At 32.6% G+C, this 22,877-nt stretch overlaps 2 protein-coding genes across 2 annotated transcripts; both read left to right on the forward strand.

Moving 5' to 3' along the window:
- Positions 1–3,702: 3,702 nt before the first annotated feature.
- On the forward strand, positions 3,703–5,551 carry LOC142519587 (uncharacterized). The gene is made up of 3 exons (XM_075622628.1): positions 3,703–4,610; positions 4,697–4,805; positions 4,898–5,551. The coding sequence occupies exons 1-3, from the start codon at positions 3,703–3,705 to the stop codon at positions 5,549–5,551; spliced, it is 1,671 nt and encodes a 556-aa protein (XP_075478743.1).
- Positions 5,552–7,513: 1,962 nt separating this feature from the next.
- LOC142519007 (uncharacterized) lies at positions 7,514–9,102 on the forward strand. The gene is made up of 3 exons (XM_075621882.1): positions 7,514–8,070; positions 8,153–8,501; positions 8,582–9,102. The coding sequence occupies exons 1-3, from the start codon at positions 8,024–8,026 to the stop codon at positions 8,684–8,686; spliced, it is 501 nt and encodes a 166-aa protein (XP_075477997.1). The 5' UTR covers positions 7,514–8,023; the 3' UTR covers positions 8,687–9,102.
- The last annotated feature ends 13,775 nt before the right edge of the window (positions 9,103–22,877 follow it).

The following is a 22,877-nucleotide window of genomic DNA, read 5'->3' on the forward strand; positions in this document are numbered from 1 at the left end:
CAATTTTGATCATATATATTTTCAGATTCCAATCTCAGCATGTCATCTTTGTTTGTTTTATTTTTTTTATAACAATTTTTTCTTTTTTGACGTGGCCATGATATTAAACAGATGCAATACTAAATCAGTACTCTCGATGAAAAAAATCAAAAGATATATGACTAAAACTGAAACTTTATTACGTAGATGACCAAAATCGTAAAAAAACTAACATACATAACCAAAAATACAATTTTAACTAAATAAATTGTAAAACTTGATATGTAATTATTATCGATTTTTATATATGAAACGAGCTAAGAGATAACAGAAATCTAAAGCAAGCAACGGATAATAGATATACCATTTCTCAAATTTTTCAATTTTACGACTGTACTCGTATGTTTAAAATACGTGTCTGTTAATTTATATACATATAAAAGCGACTGTTCGGATTTTTTACAATATATTATTATGTGGTTTTCATTTTCGATTCAAAGCATTACTTTCATTAAATAAGTCGTCGTTTAAAGTCAACCACTCTCCAGGGTCATTTTTAATTGGATTTTTATGAAGGAAATCCAAATAATGCAGGCGGAGAAATCAAGTAACCTGAGTTTAATTTGATTATTAAATCACTCAACCTGTACCACGAAAGTCCAAGTCGTAGATAATTTTCTGAATTTTTTAGTATGCGTACAAAAATAATAGCTAATAAACCAAAAAAATATTTTCTCTATATTTTATGTAGAACTCAGAAATATTTTACCACACACGTTATAATACATCCAATATACCACAAAATGTTTATTCGGGAAAATTATATTTGTGTTCATATAATTTACATGTTTTTCGTTTTTAATCTAGTCCCCAGTCGATAATTCTTAATCCATTAATTTACAAAATTTCGATTTTAATTTTTTTGTAGCATGTGTATCGATGGTGAAATAAAACCTCTTGTGCAAGACATAAATAACGTGTAGTTACCCATGCAACTGATGGAGGCGAAACTCGAACTGAAATTCCCCAAGCACAACCAAAAAAAAAAGTATAGTTCCAATCATTCTAAGAAGTCAAATATAAATTTGACAAGTTTGGGTTTCTTGTATTAAAAAAATTTTAGAATTATTGTTTAAAATCTCTATGATACCTTACCAAAAGGAGACTGATAAAAAAAAAGGGCTTTCTCGTCGTTGTTCAAATAAGGATGAATCTTCTCGGCAATCTCTTTATATCTAGATTGAAGTGTCAATTTGCATCGAAAAATTGCATCCATACCTAGTTTTCTCGGCAAATAGACCTGTTACATATACAAATAAATACGTTTGGAAAATAAATGGAGAATTTGGGTGGATCGACCGAAGCTTGAGTCGAGTCGACCCAAGCGTGGGTGACCCAATGTTCCACGCTTGGGTCGACCAAGCTTGTGTCGATTAGGTCGACCTTTTCTTTTTCAATACGCCGTTATACGGAGAAGCAATGAATCGAAATAAACATGAAAATTATTAGATTTTGGTTAGCTATTCTTTCGATTGAGTTTGCGTCACGTCGAGGGAAGGAAATTTTCGGGAATAAAAATCGATGTGCGTCGACAGAAGGGAAGGAAAAAGGATTTGCGTAGAGAAAGGTTTCTCGGTCGACTGATAGCTGAGAAGGGTTTTAATCAAATTTGCGTATAGAAAGGTTTTAATCAAATTTAAGCGTGTATTTAAACTTAAAACACAGTGACATTTATGTAAATTGACTTATGAATCTTTTTTTTTAAAATAAGTCACACCAGAGTCCCTTTTCCCTAAATTTCCCCTTGTATTATTGTCATGGAGCTATTTTATGGTTCTCCTAAAGGATCCCGGTTCAGTTCCTGCTAACTGGAAAATTTCGCCTCAGCAGAATGTGGAGGATGGCAGTTCTGTAATATCTTCAATTTCTGTGGTGTTCCCAAACTCAGCAACCATGACTTCTTCCCAGGGGTCTGAAAGAAAACCAACAGGCTAATGTGATCGATGCCAAAATGGTTGTCTGAAAGAAAACCAACAGGCTACTGTGATCGATGCCAAAATGGCAAGCCACCGCGCTGCCATCATTGCTCAGTTTGTAAGATGGTTTAATTTTTCAATATTAAAAAACGAACCATTATAAATTTTTACTAGTAGCCAGGTTACTCTCCAGGCCAAAGTTCTCATCTTCTATACTGTTGGTCTACTAACAGTTCGTGGTTCATTATGTTACCCACTTGGATGCTCTTTAGATGCTGCACTATATTATTTGTCACCTTGACTTTTAAATATGGTACTGTCGGGTTTGCAGGGCAACGATGCGTTCTTAAGATGGATCATCATTGCTCATGGGTTATATTAGACCGCTTCCATTTAGTGAATTCAGAAGCGGTTGTTTGGATGCGGTTTACGAACCGCAGCAAAATAGGAAGGGTTTAGAAGCGGTTACATAATATCCGCTTTAACAGAATTTCATTCGAAGCAGTTTACTTAACCATTTCTATTTAGTGCATTCAGAATCGGTTATTTCAATCGGTTTATTAACCGCACCTAATGGGTATGGTTTTAGAAGTGGTTATTTATTATCCTCTTCAATAGAATTTCATACGAAGCAGTTAATTAAGTTATACCGTCTTTATTTAGTGAATTCAGAAGCGGTTTGTAATTAACGTTTGTAAAGTTTTATTTTGAAGCGGTTGCAACCGCTCCTAAAACTAATACATAAGCAGAATTTCATGCTAATTTAAACGAAACATAAGCAGAATTTATTTTAAACAAAACGTAATCAGAGTTTTATTTTGAAGCGGTTGAGAAGCGATCAAATCATTTTAAAAAACATAAGCAAAATTTCATGCTAATTTAAACATTTACCTCACATATTTCATTGATTCGATCGGCGGCCACCAAGTCCACATTGGAATTGTGCTTGTCATTTTTAGGTAATTTTCAACTTATTTAGAAAAATTAATCAATTTTTTTTTCTTGAAATCCTGATTTTTTAGATTATATTGTGTTCCATTGCTAGATTAATCAAGAGTGAAGTTGATAGATATATTGTCAGTTTTGGCCCATATTTTAATTTTTGATGTTTTAGATTATTAAATTTTTTATATAAATGATTTTTGAATACATTCAAAACAAGTTTAAACATATGTATCTAACATGTTTGTTGAAATGACTTAAAGAAAAGGTGTTCGAAATTTTATTTCCTCACATACCTATATGTTGAACTATTTTAGTGTGTTAGGATTGTACAATAGTGAAATTGATTATGTTTGAGTTATATTATAGGTTCAAACAATGAAGGCATGGATGGATTATCCTCGTGGCAGTCTTGAGTATCAGGTGGGAATCCGAAATTTTTTACGTTATGCATTTGCTAACACGACTGATGAAGTCACGAAACCGTGTCCTTGTCGTAAATGCATCAACTCATTGAATCATGATCGTGAGACAGTATATGAACATTTGATGATAAACGGCATTTTACAAGATTATGACAAGTTATGGCAAGCCAGAGCAACGTGAATTAGATTTGAAACCATTGTCAGGATCTGATTTTATACAAATGACCCAAAATCGGAATGTGGTATTTGGTAAGAGTAACATATCGAAACCATCTGTGTGAGCAAAAACAGGTTCCACTGAACAAATGTGGAGGAAACGAAGCATTTTTTTCACTTTGCCTTATTGGGAGTTTAATTTGATAAGACATAATTTAGATCCTATGCATATTGAGAAAAATGTTTGTGACAATATCCTTGGAACACTTTTAGATGATTCTAGCAAGAGTAAAGATAACGTTGCCGCACGCAGAGATTTGAAAATATTGGGTATTATGAAACAATTATGGCCACAACCACAACCAGATGGCACCGAATATTTACCCCCTGCATGTTATTGTATGTGCAAAGCTGAAAAAAAGTTGTTTTGTTCAGTGTTGAAAGATATTCGCGTCCCTGATGGTATGTCATCCGATATTTCAAAATGTGTTGATGTTGGACGTTGTAAGATTATGGGTCTAAAAAGCCATGATTGTCATGTCATAATGGAACAATTTCTTCCAATAGCTCTTCGTCGTGTGTTATCAAAAAAGGTAACTGCACCATTAATTGTTTTGTGTGAGTATTTCAGAGCAGTGTGTGCAAAGTCCTTACGAGAAGATGAGTTAAAAAAGGCTGAAGAAGGGGTTGTATTGGTTTTATGTCAGTTAGAAAGAATTTTTCCACCTTCATTTTTCACAATAATGGTGCATTTGGTGGTGCATTTGGCATATGAAGCAAGAGTAGCTGGGCCTGTACATTATCGGTGGATGTATCCAATAGAAAGATATCTTGGAAAACTAAAAAATTTTGTTAGAAACAAAGCACGACCCAAGGCCAATATTGCAGAGGCATACTTAGCAGATGAATGTGTTGTGTTTTGTTCTCGTTATTTAGAGTGTACAGACTCGTTTGGCAATAAATCCGCAAGACACCAGGAGACCCCCGATAATGAGTATCCTTTACTACCATTGTTTCCACAAATAGGACGACCTACAAAAAAGCGTCAAATAGTTACTTTGGAAAGCAAAACTCTGAGCCAAGCTCACAGATATATCCTTTCTAATTGCACAGCTCTACAATCATATCGTGAGTAAGTATTATTTTGTTAATGTAATTTCAATTTTATTTTTTTGTTAGTACTACATGTTTCTAACCATCAATGTTGTGGTGGAATAGAGAATTAAGAGACGAATTGAAGAGAAAACATAGATATGGTCATCGTCCAACTAACTTTCAGTTGGATTATATGGTTCGAATGCAATTTCCAGAATGGTTTGCTAAAAGAGTAAGTAACATATCGATTGATTTATTGGTAAATAGAGTGATTATTATTTTAAAAATATTAATATCAAAATTGTGTTTGTGTATGTATTATAGGTTGATCGGGCAAATGAACGAATTGATGACTTAACTCTAAGGGCACTTGCACGTGGTCCGAATCCTGTAGCATTTAGTTATCATGGGTTCAATGTGAATGGTTTTGCATTTCGCACAGTAGAATCCGAAAGAAACAAAAAAATGCAGAATAGTGGAGTCATGGTGCCGTCGATGCATGATAATGACGATAATGAGTCAACCTATTATGGACGGTTAATTGATGTTATCTCACTAGATTACAGTGGTCATGGACGAATAGTTTTGTTCCGATGCGATTGGGTTAATACTACTGTTGGAATGAAAATTGATCCTTTAGGATTTACGATGCTGAATTTTTCGCGTTTGATACATACAGGAGAACGAGAAGAGCATGAACCTTTTATTTTGGCTTCGCAAGCTCAAATGATTTATTATGTTCGTGATCCAAAAGAAGAAGATTGGCATTCTGTTATTCGCTACACACCAAGAGACACATACAACATGGGCAATGAAGATGATACTGATACAATGCAATTCATTCCTAACAATTTTTCAGATGTCGAATTTTTGTTGGATGACGTAAACACTATAGACATTGAGTTAACAAGAAATGATGTAGATGGCTCAATCGTTGATGGCATGCCTATTGTGAACCATGAAACTGATGAAGAATAAGGGGAGGTTAGTTTACATGTCTTCTGGTAAATTGTCCTCTGTTTTATTTATTATTTTAATATTCTTTAATTATAACTCCCTGACCTTATCTGTTTGAGTTTCATATAAGCTTGATTCCAGATAAAGAGACAACTTAAAGCCAGGGGTTATGCTTTTATTGAGTATATATTTTTGGTTATCGATAAGGAATGTGATTATTCAACCACTTAAGGCTGATTTATGTTTTTTTCTTTAATAATTTGGTTTGTTTCCCTTTATTTTGTGATCACTTCTTTCTAGTTGTTATGCTTTATCTTTCAAGTCTCTTAATTGAACTGCATATTCGTATTTGCTACATAGATACTGTATTCATAACAGGACCACATTTCTCTTTTTGGAGTATCGGAATTGTTTTTCTCCCCTGGAATCTGACACTTAACAATACATGTGTTTATCATGCAACTGGTGAAGAGTTTGGTGGTGGACTTGGAACAACTCGTGGTAAAACTGTTCCAAATTTGTAGTGGACAGTTGATTAGTGACGTGCATCCATTTTTATCTTTTGATTTTTTTATTTCGTTTCATGGTTATTGAATGTTAAATTAAATGTATATTCAAATTAAATGTAGAAATTTTAAATAAATAAATGTTGGGATCATGTATATGAAATATGCTTTTATATTATCAATCCACGAGGCATACCATAAGTTTTCTATTAATTACTTCTCCAAATCACATTATTTGTTTATTATATATAATTGTTCTTATATATTATCAATCCACGAGGGCATATACAACAAGCTTTCTGTTATTCACTTCTTCAAACAATATTTGTTGTCTTTTATATTTAGTTTTTTAAAAATAATTACTATTAATTAATAATGTAGTAGACTTAATTTTAAAATACAAAAGATAAATGTACGAGAAAATCCTATTGTGTAGGACTACATTCTATCAATTTTAGTATGAAAAATTATTGAACTATTATTAATTATTTTAAAAAAAAATCTGAATTTTACATATTTTTTCTTAAAATAAGATAGTTTTACATTATAAATTAATTAAATTATCATATAACTTCGTTTAGACTATAAATAATAAGTGAAAATAGATGGGAATTTGGTTAAGGGTCACTGTTGTCGTTTATCTGGAAAGACCCGAAGGAAATCTTAGACAAAAACACGTATTACTGGTTTAATTAGAAATAAAATTAGGAGGCTTAATTAAAAATAAAACAAAGCGTACGAACCGAGCTTGTTTCAGAATCCCGCATTTTTTTCATTCCCGCCCTCACAATCGATTTTTCCCCATCTTGTGACCCGACGATCGATTTTTTCCCATCTTGTGTCGAAGAAAATCTATGCCCTATACCGAGTTGCAATCGTTTAGAAAATCTTGTTCTGGAGGTAAATTCTCTTCCCATTGCCGTAAAATTTCTTTTATTTTGCTAAGGATTTTGATGGTGGTTATTTTAATATTTTTTTTGTTCTTTGTTTTGATTATTTAATGGAAACGTTCTTAAGACCGAGCATACGGGAAGAATTTTATGAATTTCAGTTGTGCAATTCTTGGTTTAGGGTCACCGAGTAAAAAAGATGGATTTATTTGCGTTTACCATTCTCTTATTTGTTTGTTTGCACTGTAGTTTTCTTTTAAGCATTTCAAACCTATAGAAGACCCGAAATAATTCAGACATGATAACTGGTATTTTGGGGATTGTAGCAGAAAGCTAAGCTCTAAAGAGGGAAATATTTTGGATTTATGTTTCCAAACTAAGCTTAAACCTGAAACATGTAGTTGTACTCTGTAGTTGTAGGAACAGAGAATCTTAAGGTGAGGGCAGAAATTACAATGGTTGTGAACATAGGAAATTGTTCGGTGATTATTAACTTGCTCGATTTAAGTGATAAGTCATCATGAACTTGCAAAGTTTAAACTCTATATCGTCTCTTTGATTTCAGCATTGTAAAAGACAAATTTGTAAGCACTAACCTGTATTTTTCTTTGCAAAAAGTCTCATATTACCTATTTGTTGTTTGAACTTTGATGTTATAGATAACTAGTGTTATATGCTTTTATGGTGTTGTAAATATAGATTAATAATTATATATGATGTAGTTAAAATTTAAAGATATGTTGTTAATGATCGATTCTAGTTTTTCTTATCATTTATTTTGTTGTTTGTGAATGTGTGAATTAAGAGTATAAGTTTTGTTGTTTGTAAAATTTCAGCAGTCATATTTTTTGTATATATGATATTGTTCTTCTATTAGTTGAAAGAGAATGGTAGGAAGCCGACTCGCATCGAAATAATGCATTTGAGTCGGAGAAGTAAAAAGAAAGGAGGTGCTCCAGTTGATGCTGAAGTCATACGCTATGAGTTGCTGATTGGTTACAATTTTATATAATGACTTTTGAATAAATTTTTCATTTACTTGACGTTTTGTTTGTTAGAATTTGTTGGATGAGGCTGTTCAAACTCGCTTACAAGACATGCCTGAGGGGACACAAGCAATAGAAGCGCATGAGGATGCATTTCGGTTATATTTTCTTTAAAATTTCATATTATTTTTGTTAATGTTATTACAAAATATATATGTATTAATTACAAGTTTTATGCAGTGATGTATTTGGAACCGAGCATTCTGGCCGAGTTCGATGTCTGGGAGCAGGAGCACTGCCTAGCCAAGTCTTCCCTGAACAATGCAGGCGAAGCTCATTCTACAATAGGCAAAACTATCATTCTACTTTGGAGATGACAAATAAATTCAAAGAAATGCAAGAACAAATGAAGAAAGATATGGAGATGCGTGAATCGCAGTTGCGAGCAGAAATGGAGGTGCAAAAAGCACAACTCCAGACAGAAATGGAGAAAATGAGACAAATGCAAGATCAATTCGAAAGTTTTACACGTGTTATGCAGAGTATGATACCTGGAGGGTCTAGTGGGCATGAATTGTTACCAACACAGGTATTTACATGTTATAAAATATCAAATGAAAAAATTGTTTGCTTGTTCTATTCTATGATAATTTCGATTTATTTTTACAGATGACAACTGTAATGACAAACATCATTCAGAAACCCATTTATGTCACATCCAATGAAAGAGAAAATGATGGCAGAACTCCTCCAGAAGAATCATCTGGTGATTAGATATTTAAGAAAAAACATATTTTAGTTTTGGCCTTCGTTTGCAATCATCAGTATGTTTTTTTTTTAGAATTTCATGTTTCTGCAAACTTAGATATTCATTTGTGGATTTTGTTTGGTTTCCCAGTAAATGACAAATGTTTTTGTTGATTTCGAGTTATTTATTTTATATGTATCATGTTTTTTTTTCCATTTTCTTGTGTAGAAGGAAATGAATATAATAATTTGGAATTGTTTTTTTAAAAGATTTATGAATTGGTTTACAACCGCTCCTATAAATAATACAAGCGTTACTTAACCGCTCCTATATCGCCTCGAGAGCAAAGTAACCAAAGCGGGTCTTTTCATTCGGTTCCCAACCGCTGCAAAAGAAATGGAGCACCAGCGGTTAAAACCCGCTTGTGTTGCTACTTATAGGAGCGTTTGTAAACCGCTTCAAAATAAATGGACCACAAACGGTTACTAGCCACTTGTGTTGCCACTTGTAAGAGCGGTTTCATACCGCTTCAAAAAATTTCCGCACCAGCGGTTACACACCGCCGCTTGTGTTGCTACTTACCGGAGCGGTTTGTACCCGTTTCAATAATATTCGTTAGAATCGGTTTCAATTGCTTCACCACCGGCTGTGGTTACGGTGCAATAGATGCTAAGAGCGGAGGAAATGGAGTCAGTTCAATAACCGCTTCGAATTAATTCGAAGCGGTTAAAAACCGCTGCACATAGTCCCAAAAACCGGTTCTAAAACACATTTTTTTTTGTAGTGAAGTCATTACCCCTCTTCTAGTCGCACTCCACTCTTCAAAATTCCCGGTTTCATGCTTGGCCATTATGCCTCTGAAATTGAAATGCACTTTCTTTCTGAAACGTTGTGTATTTTGTGGTTTTTTTTTTTAATATGATTCTCGTATCGGCTTCTTCTATCAGTCACCGTAGAGATGCTTGGTTTTTTTATTGGCATTAGATACCGAAATCACACTTCCTTGTCATTGAACCTTTTTCTTTGTGTGAGTTTTTGTTTCATCTGCTCTTTTTCTTGAATTGGCATTAAGCTCTCAGTTGCATTCGACTACCCAATTGTTTATCTGATGTTTTAGGTCCGTGAGAAGCAAAAAGGTGTACGGTGAAAATATGACCCGGGATGGAGGAAAAACATTGAACAGGTCAAAAGCACATAATATTTAGCTCTCGTACATTTTGAGCTTGCCATTTTTATTTTTTATTCGCAACAATGATTGCCCCAACGAACACCACCCCTCAAAAGCACTCTGAAATTCTAGTAACATGTCATTTGTTCAAGGTGAGGAATGATGGGAGACTTTTTTCCCTAACGTGTATTCTTCCGTATGTATACCATGACATTTTTAGTGGTTATTAGCTACCCGTTAAAAATATCGTCACTGGATGTTCGTCATATAGACCTTGTGGATATCTGTTATTCCACGGAAACGAAATATCCAAGTAACATAGGAAAGTAACATGTAGGTCTTTGGCACTAGAAAGTTGTTTTGGTCGTTTCTTCTCTTCTCGAAAGAAAGTTGTAGATCTTCAGATTCACACAACATGATATCTTGCATTCGAGAATCAGATGTTCATCACGTCGCAAATTTAACTTACATATCGAGTTTATAAAGAGACATTTGATAAACAACTAATGAATTCAAGGTGATATGTTATTGCATACTCGGTGGATCTCTCAAACTAATAAAAAAGATACGTAATTTAGATCAAAGTAAATATTTTTATGCATATAATTTTTTTATTTTGTTACAATCTCCGAGATTCGAGCTAACGATCGCGGGGAGGGAAGATTATGCCACTGGTCCGAGATGTTCAAGACCCCATGCTTGCGATTTTACCATGCGATCCAAAGTGTCCGGGTTCGGCCGGTGCAATGTAGCGCCATCCCGTGAAATAAGCTAATTTTTTTGTTTTATATATAGGTACGATTCAGTGATGATAATTGTTACTATTTGTAATTAAATTTGTATTTGGATCAGATGAATTTTTCAAATGTATATTTTGGTAGTTTTCAAATCCACTGGTTGCATGTTTTTATAATGTTTTATGCAAATGATTATGAATTTCAAGTTTACTCAATAACGAAAGGATTTAAAATTTATTTTATTTTGTGTAACTAAGTATAAATAAGAAAGATAAATTATCTATTATTTTATTAATAACAATAAAATTATAACCCAATTTGATGAATTTCAAATTTATTAGTTCAAATTAACCTATTTATTTAATCACGGCCGCCTGTTAACAGCAAGTTGGCGTGTCCTAATGATATACTGTTTCAGCGGATCCTACTAGCCTAGAGCGTGGGAAAAAAAAATCAAGGATGGCAAAAATATTAACGGGTGAAGTTGGATGAATTTGGCTACCAGACCCTTTGCATTTGAAGTCTTAGCTTAATTATGATCAATTTAAATAATTATTTTATTTCCCCTCACCAAGACTTGTCGGTTTTCAGACAAATTATAACTCACATATTTGTATAAGTGCATCATTCATGTGAAATCAAAAAATTATTATTTATCAATAACATATAATATATAATTCTTGAACAATGTTAGAAAAAGAATCCTCCCTGGTTTCTTAAAAGAAAGATTGTATTTTTTTAATCATATATGTTTTTCTTGTTGCGATTTTGATACTTCATATTGTCAAATTTTAGTTTTAATCATGTATTTTTCGATTTTTTGTTTTTTTATCAAAAGTATTGATATAACACTATATATTTAATGTTTCATTCATGTCATGTCGAAAAATGATTAAAATTATTCGAGAATACAAATACAACGGATCAACCCCGTGAAATCATCTCCACACAAGCACATAACACTGAACTTCATGATTGATAAAAGGATGATAATTGATTTTATTTACTCAGATTAAACAAAATCACATGCAGAAAATCATCTTTAATCGATATATATCCCCGTACAGGAATTAAGCACCGAAAAGGGTAAAGATATTCCTTCATATGTATTATCCAGTACTAGCTAGTTAGCACTGATTTCGATGGCTTCTCCATCTTAACGAGTTGGCCGGCGCCGGTACAAAACTGGGGCTCCTTCGAGTTGCAGAACTCCGAGATGATCAAGGCGGACCAAACCATGAGAGGCGTGATGAAAAGGATCAAACCCAACGGCACCATCCACAGCTGATGGTTACCGGAATGGTAATTGGTATCCCACCAAGCCAAGATCATGCCTCCTGTAGCACTCAACATGAAGGAACCAACGCAACCGAGCCATGTCCTCAGCATCCTTTGAACTGAAGAGCTCCGGAGGGTGATTACTCCTCCGTGCGCTGATTCGTGATCGGTAGAGCTGCGCGCTGCCATCACGCCTATCGATTGGAGTCGGCGAGATATTCAAGAAGCTAGCATGGGTGGAGTGGAGGAATCTGTTTGAAAGGAAAAGAAAAATGGTTTGAATTTATTATGATTTATGGTGGGTAAGGGGGAGGATTATGTGGGAAAGGTAATTATCAAGCCATTATTTACGTACAACTATAAATCAACAAGGTATTTATTTTCACTTTTCGTCTTTTCTTACCGAGTGATGATACGACGTTAGACACGTCAGCAATATCCGACATTATGTCATCGATCTTCGGTGTCACTCTATCAAATTCCGATGACATTCAAGTGAAAAATGATTAAAAAAATAAATAAATAACAACTTTTATGATCAAATTGAAAAATAATATCTTTTGTACTCTATCGCTTCCTTTCTTTTCAATCGGTATGCGCATTTTTGACTTCTTCTATTTCATTTCCATGGCGATTCACTCAACCTAGAAAAGCAACTAGAGCAAAGCTAGTATCCGGCCTAAAGCCCTTGAACTAGAGGAAGGGTCTAGCATACTGAAATATAAATGTAGCTATAAAGCCTTTCTGAGCATTTTCCTTGCGATCTCCTTATCCTATATAAATAAATAAGAACTTTTTACTTTTTTTTTTGCTATCGATAAATTGCCATAGATCGAAAGTATTACAAGACTAAAATTATAATATTTCGTATTTGTTTGTTCTTTCATGAGTAATTTATTGAAATAATCTTATATTTAATATAAAATTATTATGTATTCCACCAAAGTTTTTAGATTTAATGAATGCAATTTTTTTATTCCTTTATTATTTGCTAAAATTCTCTTTTTCCGAATAAAATTAATATAATGCAAGAAATTTGGATTAAAAAATATATATACTAAAATTGCTAGTGATATTTGAATTATGAAATTGGATTAATTAAGTTAACGCCTTCCTCAATTTGACACAAGGGTTTTTGCTATACCTAGAGTTCTGCTTGGGGTTCCATCAGACGTGCCTTTTCTTCAAAGAATTTTCAGTGAAAGCAACTCCTCAATATATATAAATATAAATAAATATATATACATATTGTTACAAATAATTTCGTATATATAATCTTCCTATAATTGATATTTTTTTTATTAGGCAATAAGTATTTCCAGTCCCAATTTGACTAAAAAATTAGATTAATAATTCGATGAATTAATAATGTAATAATTTTTTTCCCATATAAAATTTTATGATACGAATTTGCATGATAAACTAATATTTTACTTATATATAGTTATGATATAATAATCCAGTTGTAATGTGGCTTTCATTGTTTCTTATGACAACTAGTTTGTTTTTTACACATCTACAGATATATCAGTGCAGTCATTCTTTGTTTGTAGGAACTATGCATATGTACACAATAATAATTGTAGATAGTAAAATTATCCAAGGAAGACAACAACATTTACAAGCTAATAAAATTATTCACGGGTCGTTAGTGTGTATATCCGACATTTCACATTTATTCATATGTACGAAGTCCATGATTTATTTATTTATTTTTACGTAAAATCAACACGCGAGAATAAAAAAAGACTATTAGGCCCCGTTTGGTTGAGGTGATTAGGTGGGTTTATTTTTTTTAATCCACCTAATCACATATTTGGTACGTTTTTTATTTAACCAAGTCAACTCCTCATATGAATGATTAGGTTATATTAAGTGTGATAAAATTTATTCACACTCTTAATCCATCATATTTTTTCAATTTTACTCTTTTTCTAAATCTAAACTCACCACAACTTCCCTCCACCGACCGCCGGACGACCACCCCCGCAGCCGGGCGACAACCGCCGACCGCTGATGACAACGACCACCGCCGACCGTCGACGCACGCCGACGCCGACCACCGCCGTCGACCTCCACCGCCGCCACCGCCGACCACCCCTCCTCCTGTCAGCCGACTGCCGGCCGATAGCCAGACCGCCGCGGCCACAAAACTGGAAGTGCAATTTTGTCAATTCATCAAAAGATTATTATTTATCTCATTCTTAACAATTATACCAAACATAATATTATTTTATCATTATATACTTCAATCAATCTTTTTATCATTTCTCTCTTAATCATTTCATTATTTTATCATCCGACCAAACGTAGCCTTAGATAAATATGTGTGATAAATAGGGATAAGACAGCATACTCATCATGTGGATGGGACTCACGTTTAGTGTCGTTACGGACCAATTGATGAAATTGTGATAAATAAAAAATGAGACAAACACGATGTCAAGAAAAAAATCATGTCTCATCTCATCTTCATCAAGTGCATCAAATGGCAAGGTTAGCCGTTCGTTAACCAAAAAATCAATATCAAACATTTAAAAAAACAATTTTTTGGAATTAAAACTCATTTGTGTTCTTATATGTTTAGCTTTGAATTTAGAAAAATAACATAAAAAATAAAATTAAATTAAAATTTAGCTAGTTCCATGTACGTATGTATCCTTTTGGTAATGGTCGTGCTTGGAATCTCAGGTGATGTCACGTGATCCTTTTCTTAGAAGAAGGACGATGACAAATATATTCTTTGGATCCTAGAGTCGTCGTGATAAATTAATGGTATACTAGTACATCAATTTTTAAGTTGTAATTTAAATAATTTTTTTAATATAAAACTCTTATCAGATCGTCTCACAGAATAATTTTGTGAAACATATCTCTTACCCGACCCGATCCATGAAAATTATTAGTTTTCATTTCAAATATGGGTCGGGTCGATCGTCTCACAAATACTGATCCTTACGAATACTGATCCGTGAAACCGTATCACATTATACCAACTTTTTTTTAATGATTTTAAATTATGTAATATGAAAATAAGGTTTGAAAATCTAATATTGTATTTTCTTGAAATAACTAATAGATTAGTCATAAAATTTAGAAGTTTGATGATACAAAATTAAGTGTTAACACAATTGAAAGGTGATATTTATAAATATAATTGTATATTATTCTCTTTTCTTTTATTTTTTTTATTCACGTGGACTTCTTGTAATATATGGTCAATCGGTTTGTTTATATATATATATATATTCAAAGACTTACTTTACTTGACAGGGACTCGAAGTCCTCTTGTCAGTAATAAAATCGTAATATTTGTTATTTTTTAAAAGAAATATTTTATTTTATGATATTACAAGAAGTAGATACTTTGAAAAACAAATTCAAATATATAACATTTTCCCGGGCTAATTGTAACAAGCGTATATGTGAAAATTTTAAAAATACATAAAACCAAACAAATATATTAACCAAAAAAATTATTAATAGATTAATATATCATTAGTTTTTTTAAAAAAAATAAAAAATATTTAATTCTTTTGTAAGAAAAAATCAAACGTATTTTCTCTAGTTGTAAGGAGTTTTTATACCTTATTATTAAAAATATAAGGTTTTAAATATAATTAATTTTATATATTATATTCAATTGAGTTCAAGTTGAATATTCATAACCAAAATTGAGTTTGTGACACCCACGACTCGAACAAGTGCAGTTTATATATATATATATATATTTTAAGATGGAACTCGACTTATTATCGTTCGATATTCATTGAGTAAATCTGTAGGCTAACGCAATAAATAGGACTGATTTTAACGATTTTTGGTTTGACTAGATATTACTTTAAAAAAAAGACATCTAAATCACAATATACACTCTTATTCTTTCAGTTCCATAACATCTTTTTCTAACTTAAGCAAAATAAATAAATAAACAAAGTACCTAGTGATATCTCCAAATTGACATTGAATATTTCATCAATCTTTAGTTTTTTTAGACCCAGGGATGTACTCAGGAGATATGGTTAATCTGAGAACTCAACAAAAAATTTAATAAATAAATCACAAAGAAATTAAGCATATTTTGTGTTAGGATTATGATTCCTTAATTTTGATGATAACAAATAATGTCTAACTGTTATAGGATTCAACTCTCATTTTATGTATTTACAAGTGTTGAGCCGAAGTTCAAGAAGCCTAGCTGCATTGCTATCTCGCACATGATTCTTCGAGGGGGATCAGATGAGTGCCTAACCGGACATTTAATAGCTCAATCGAACACTGAAAAGTTTTAGTGCAAATGCTCTTCAAGCTGGATGGCACAAAGTTCAAAGTAATCATATCTACCAGCTCATTATTCTCAAAAAAAATCTTTTTGACCAATAATGCACATGAAACAAGACTATCACAATATCAAAAAGTCTGTCAATAAGATAAATAATTTTTGCAGTCTTCTCTCTATTCAAATCAAATTTCAGAGCCGTTAGTTTCCATTTTTGGCAAGTCGCCAATAATTATTTAATGCAATGTACGACAAAACAAGAAAGGACATTAACAAAATTGTTTTTGGGTGAGGAAAAAAACAAAAGACGAACTTTGTTATGGATTTGAATGTTGAAGAAAAATGCAACTGTAAAACGGAGTGTCTTCAAGTCACTTGGAGTTGACGACTACAAATCTTAAAAAAGCTTATAAGATTCATCGTATCATTCAAGCACTCTAAACTTACAAGATTCTGAGCACTCTTACTTCACATAATCTCAAGCCGCTCATTTGCCTCAAGTTTACTTTAGACCTTTATGATCAATCAAAGCTTCTTGCAACTTCTAAGTTGTTCCTTGAAGGCTAATTTCAGAGAGTTGCTAAACCGTTGAATCAAGAAAATTCACATTTTTAGAATTTGGATTGTTTGTTTGAGTTGTACTAGGTGTCTCAATTTAGGCAAGTGATAATTCCTAAATTTAAGTGAGTTTGTTAAAATTATTATAAAACGAAAGCCTTTGAACTTCTATCAAATACTCGTGTCATTTAAATTTCCGCATTTTACTCCTTCTGGTTTGACTTGTTATTTCTCGAAATACTTGAATATATTTGTCACTAGATCCACTCTGACTATTTCACACTTTGAAATGCTTTCAAAAGTTGTCTAACTGTATCAAGACGGTAAAAAAAAATGATTTATAAAGTTAAAAAAAATGATTTACAAAGATAATTTCGAGTTTAGAAAAAAATTAAAAGAGTTTATTAACTCCTTCTAAAATCTAATCTGATCCTAATAAGTGGCATCAGAACAAGTATTCTCCACATTTTATATTAATCTATTCAAATATCTTCTTTTAACAAGATTCACATGTTTTCAAAATAAGATTATAATGATTGTAAAAAAAATGTGGGCAAACACCTCTCTCTTCTCAAGATGATGCATGTGGTATGTTGTCGCTTATGATCCCGTAAAGATCTTCAAACCAAACATTGTTATTTCAATAATTGAAGTTGGAACTCTGATGGTGGAGAAGAACTTGTCTGAGTGGACTACCGAGGATAAGAAGAAGGTCAATCTAGACAATGTGACTAAGATAATCTTTACAAGACGCTGTACAAAAAATGTTCATTAAAATCAAGACGTGCTACATGTCCAAAGAAATCTTGGAGAAATTGACCAGTTGTGCTAAAAAATATAAATATTTAGAATTCACCGACTTAAAATCATTATAAACAATAGAAATATTTCAAAATACATAAACTAGCCAAATAAAACTACGCTGAATACATTCTGCATGACAGTTTCATTCGAAAAATCTATTGATTAAACAAACTCAAAATACGACCACTGAGAAAACGCTAAGCTACTCTATTAACTATTACATCCCTTTGTTGCAATTTTTGAATTTTATCTTTGTCCATACGTGTGAGGCTCATTTACTTTAATGACAAGTAATGATCAAATAATAATAATTTGATTTAGCGGAAAAAAGGTTTAAAATATTTTAAAATGGACCTCAGGGCCTAGAAAAATTTCGGCATGATCTCCCCGCAAATAGGACATCCGAAAAACTCAAACAACAGTTTATATCAAAATATACTCCGAATATAGTCATTTAAAACAAAAACCGAAATCAAACAACCTATAGCCGCACTGGCAAGGACTAAGCAGAAATTAGAACTTACAAAGTACTCACCAGATCATAAGAACCATAGAGTCGACTCAGAATATCACAAAAACAACCAAATATCACTATAGATACACGGGACATCTCCCGGGCAAATAGACTACAACACAAGACTGAAACAAACTTCAAAACATACATATAAACTAACTGGGAGACTCAACTGAACAGAACCAAGCAATACAACCTCAATCCCGAGCTCCACTGGCGGAACCTCGTCCTGATGCTACAAAACGACTCGAGAGATCACCACGGTGTCCAATAGCAACCATAGCCCCCTCCCCTCGAAACAACTGAGGTTAAGATTCTGGTATGAAACAATTAAACAATAACAACAATAAACATAAATCATGCATAATCATATAATAAAATATAATATGCAATGTATGAAAAGCTCAACGAATAATTGGGATAACATGAGCCAATAAATGATACGATAACAACTGGAATAATGCTCGAGCGACAACACACAGGAGAGCTACATCATCATGCAGCTAAACCGCCCTGCCAAGTATGCGAGGTATTCAAGGCTGTGCTGAATAACACCTCTGAATTGCCCTCCATACAGCTGATACGATACAACAGAATGACACAAAAAAACGAACTAGATGACACAATCCCAGCGCTCACCTCAAAAGGCTACACTAACCATGTGATTGTTCAATCACATCTACGGTCTCATGTGTATAGGCCTATCAGCCACACCGTAATCTCGAGATAAACAACAATGCCAGATGACAATAATGGATATCAACAACGGGCTAACAAGAACGACGGTGTGCTGTCGTTGTGCCACCAAACTTAAATTCCTACTCTCTATATAAAATTAGTGTAATGGTGAGCAGGGTCGAATCCACAGGGAGCGGGGGATGATTTCTTGCGAGTAAAAGTGCAAATAAAAGGGGAGATTTTTGGATATGAATTTAATAAAATACTAAACTAAATTTAACATGCAAGAAGAAATAACTAATCAAGATGAACAACTAATGAAATGTAAATTAATATTACCAAGCTCGATTCAAGGGATTTCTATTATTCAATTGTATCATTGTTCATCGACTAATATATTATTTATTCATGCAGTTACAAGTAATTAACCTTAGAATTATAGGGATAGCTGTTAAAATCCTTGCGTTTTTCTAATTTAATTGATCAAACCCAGCATCCAGTCAAAACTTATCAATAATTAATTGGGCACGATAGCGTTTCATATTAATTAAAAATAGCATTTTCGTTTTGTGAAAACAGTTAATCCTAAAATCTAACAACCGAGATAGCTGCAATTGATAGATCGAGTTTCATTAATTTATTTAGATTAAATATGTTATGATAGCACAACACACCTAATCTATCGCTACTCATATACCAATCGTTCATGACAATTACGGATCACTGAATTCATGGATAGCAGTAGAAAATTATATATCGAATTAAATTGTCAGATGAACCGACATACAACTTTCATATAAATAAATCATAAATCAACAAATACTTTAACAAAACACGAATATTAAATTAAAGTGCAAAAAGCCTCACAGCGATAAATCGAAATAGTAAAAATATCCCTTGAATCAAAAATAAAACTTAGCCTAAAGGTGTGGAGAGAGTTGGAGAGAAAATCCTTGAGCATTTTTTTCATTTCTTCACTTGAGTTGTAGAGGAAGGGTTTGGAGAGTTCTTTTTTGTGTAATCAGCCGCCTCCCTTCTTTTTTGTGATGGTAAGTTGGGCCTAAAATTAAGCTAAAAAGCCCACTAATTTCTTAATTAACGCTAAATCTTAAAATATAAAATAATAGATAATATCTTATATAGAGTTTTCCTCCAAGAATTTCCACTAAACCAGACACCATAATTAATTCTTTCAAATCTTGCATAATCTTCACAAAATCAGATTTTTCACTTCTTGCAATTTTAGGCAGCTGAAACATAATCACAAGGCGTGGCCACGCCTTGTTCCAGGACCTCTTCTGGTTTGGTCATTCTCTTTCAAAACTCTATCTTGGAAACTTTAAATATGATAAACATCACCTTTTTAACTCAAATTTGCTCCAAAACCGTAAAAGTTCCTCCTACAGTAAAATTACACAAAAATGTATCAATTAAACATATCGGAGGTTGGAATAATTGGAAATATGAAAATAAAAATACTAACTATTACGAGCCTATCAAACGATAAGGCTCAACAAGAATGTCATAACAGTATGACCTATGCTAAATGCCAGTAATATGTCACAATAATAAACATATATCACAACGAATGCATTTAAAAACTTACAACAGTCAACAAGTCATAAATACGATCAGTACAACACAGAATGACAATTAAAATATAATTTATGTTTTACCGTCATATGTTACAGCTCGGTAACATACATATACCAACTTAACAACTCCAAATATCAACTTTACTTCAAGATCATCGGCCTAAACAAAACAACAATAAGCCGATCATGAAAACTACATTCTATTCCAATATCCATTTTGGTACTAAAGAGCATAAAAATTATATCTCGCTCAATATTAAGTCAAATAAATATCCGCCAATTGGAAATGAAAGAAAACTCAATTAGCTTTCCAGTTGAAACTATATTCAAATTCCTAATCATTTGAACCCAACATTACATTAAACTCAAGATATCAAATCTGTTCTCGTACAAAATTTCAACCACTGAACAGTTTCAGTAAAACGAGCATAACTCTCTCCATTCTTAATAAACTTTAACGATTCTGGTACCATTTTGAAAATAACTTGTAGATCTACAACTTTTATTTGAACAAAAATTCCAAATGCACAGAGGTCATATTCTCGACTTACAGAAGCATTTCTACATAGCTCAAATGCAGCATTGGGTTTTGACACATTTTAGTAAAAAATCATATCAAATCAATGAAATCCCATTTTCCAATGGCATAAACAGCTAACTTAAAGCACAACAAAGTTTGTTTAGGTCAATTTTACAAATTCAAGCTGTAAAAACTACTCACCCAAATCCGGGAGAATTCGCGTATAAAACAGATCACCGGAAACAGCAGCTTCGATATACCTGAATTCCTTGCTCAAAATTCGCGATTCTTGGCTTGAATTGAAGCTTAGAATGTTAGGAAGACAACCTTTCAAGAAATTTTTGAGTTCAAGTTGAGACAGAGGAGATATAGTGATTTCATAGCAGCTGCTACAAAAGTTGCGGGAAGAAGGTTTTAGGGAAATGAGTTTTCTTTCCTTTCTATTCCTTCCTTCGCTCGTTTCTTCTTTTTAGAATGAGGTGTGTGTGTATATATATGTATAAATACAATAATTTGTCACCAAAAATAGTAACTCAAGTCCATTTATCTCGATTTGTATTATATTTGTTCTCGTGTGTTATTTAAACTATATATGTATTTTATATCGTTAAATTATCCGACATTCTAAAATACATATTTTAAAAACACCTTCAAAAATTATTTGGCATAAACAATTATTTTAATCTACAACTCAATAATTATTCTAATTATGTCAAATTATCGGATAATTAATTACAAGAGTTTACAATACGTCTCACCATATATAATTCTATCTGATCTATTTTGTTATCTTACCGAAAAAAATACTAACCGATTCATTTCTTCACATAGTATAAGTTAGTTTCGGAATCTAACTATTAAAAGTTACGGGTTGAGATTGCCCTTTATATACCATATGATCTATTGCCCCAATTTGAAAGTAATGTCAATTTAATTTAAGTCAATGCAAAATTTCGTATAAAATATAAAAAAAAAATTGATGTCATTGAAATACGCGGTGATCCATTTTTAAAAATAAATTGTGTATTTATTTTGCACTTAAAATGTTCTTTTTATTTGTAAATAAATTTATATATTTTCATCACATGGACTTCTTGAACTTTAATTTTTCATCAAATAATCTCAACCCATACCTACACGTAGAACCGAAAGCAAAAAATAAAATAAAATAAAATATAGGGATATATGCACACACAAATTCATTAAATGTGATTTTTTTATATGATATAATTAAAATTTCACAAAAAATGCAAGTCTTGAAGGTTGGAATTGCAAAAGAAAATGGCTCCGAAATGGGCTCGATTAGACATTGACCAGCCCATGTATCCTATTAATCTATCCCAAGGCCCAAGCTGTTCTCAATCAAGCCCAGGCCTACATAATTCATCCCTGATCAAACAACAATGCTAGAACATAAAATAACTCTGGTTTGGGCAAAAATATGGAAAAAGATTAACCTAAGGTTGAGCATATTGAACGTAAAAAAGCATGGTTAAGGGCGATTAAGCTTGAATTTATTTATTTTAACAATTTTAGTACTTTTTGTTGACATCAATGCAACGTTGAAGTATATAGCGTATTAGATAATTTTTCTTATCGGATTACATAATAAAAAAGGAGTAGGTCTCTTGTGAAACGGTCTCACGAATATTTGGGACAAGCCTACCGATATTCACAATAAAAAGTAATACTCTCAGCATAAAAAAGTTATACTTTTTCATGGATGAGCCAAATAAGATATCTGTTTCACAAAATACGACCCGTGACACCGTCTCACACAAGTTTTGCATAAAAAAAAGTTATTTTAATGTGTTATTCTGATTTTTGAAATTTAAAAATAGTACAATGAGACGGAGGTGGTCCAATTATCTATGTTTTCTAGATCTTCTAGATTTAATAATATCTATCCACAGATTAGATTTTCTAGTGGCCCATGGGTCGCCGCCAGTGCAAATAAATAAATACCAACTTTCCCTACAGAAAAGTCGGTATCATCCATTGGTATTCACCGGAAGTATTCTTTTTGCTCCAACTTTCCAAAATTATATGATTTTGACAGACGATCTGCATCAGTTTAGGGATACAC

Source organism: Primulina tabacum, chromosome 11 (assembly GCF_025594145.1).
Source record: "Primulina tabacum isolate GXHZ01 chromosome 11, ASM2559414v2, whole genome shotgun sequence".
Classification (NCBI taxonomy): domain Eukaryota; kingdom Viridiplantae; phylum Streptophyta; class Magnoliopsida; order Lamiales; family Gesneriaceae; genus Primulina; species Primulina tabacum.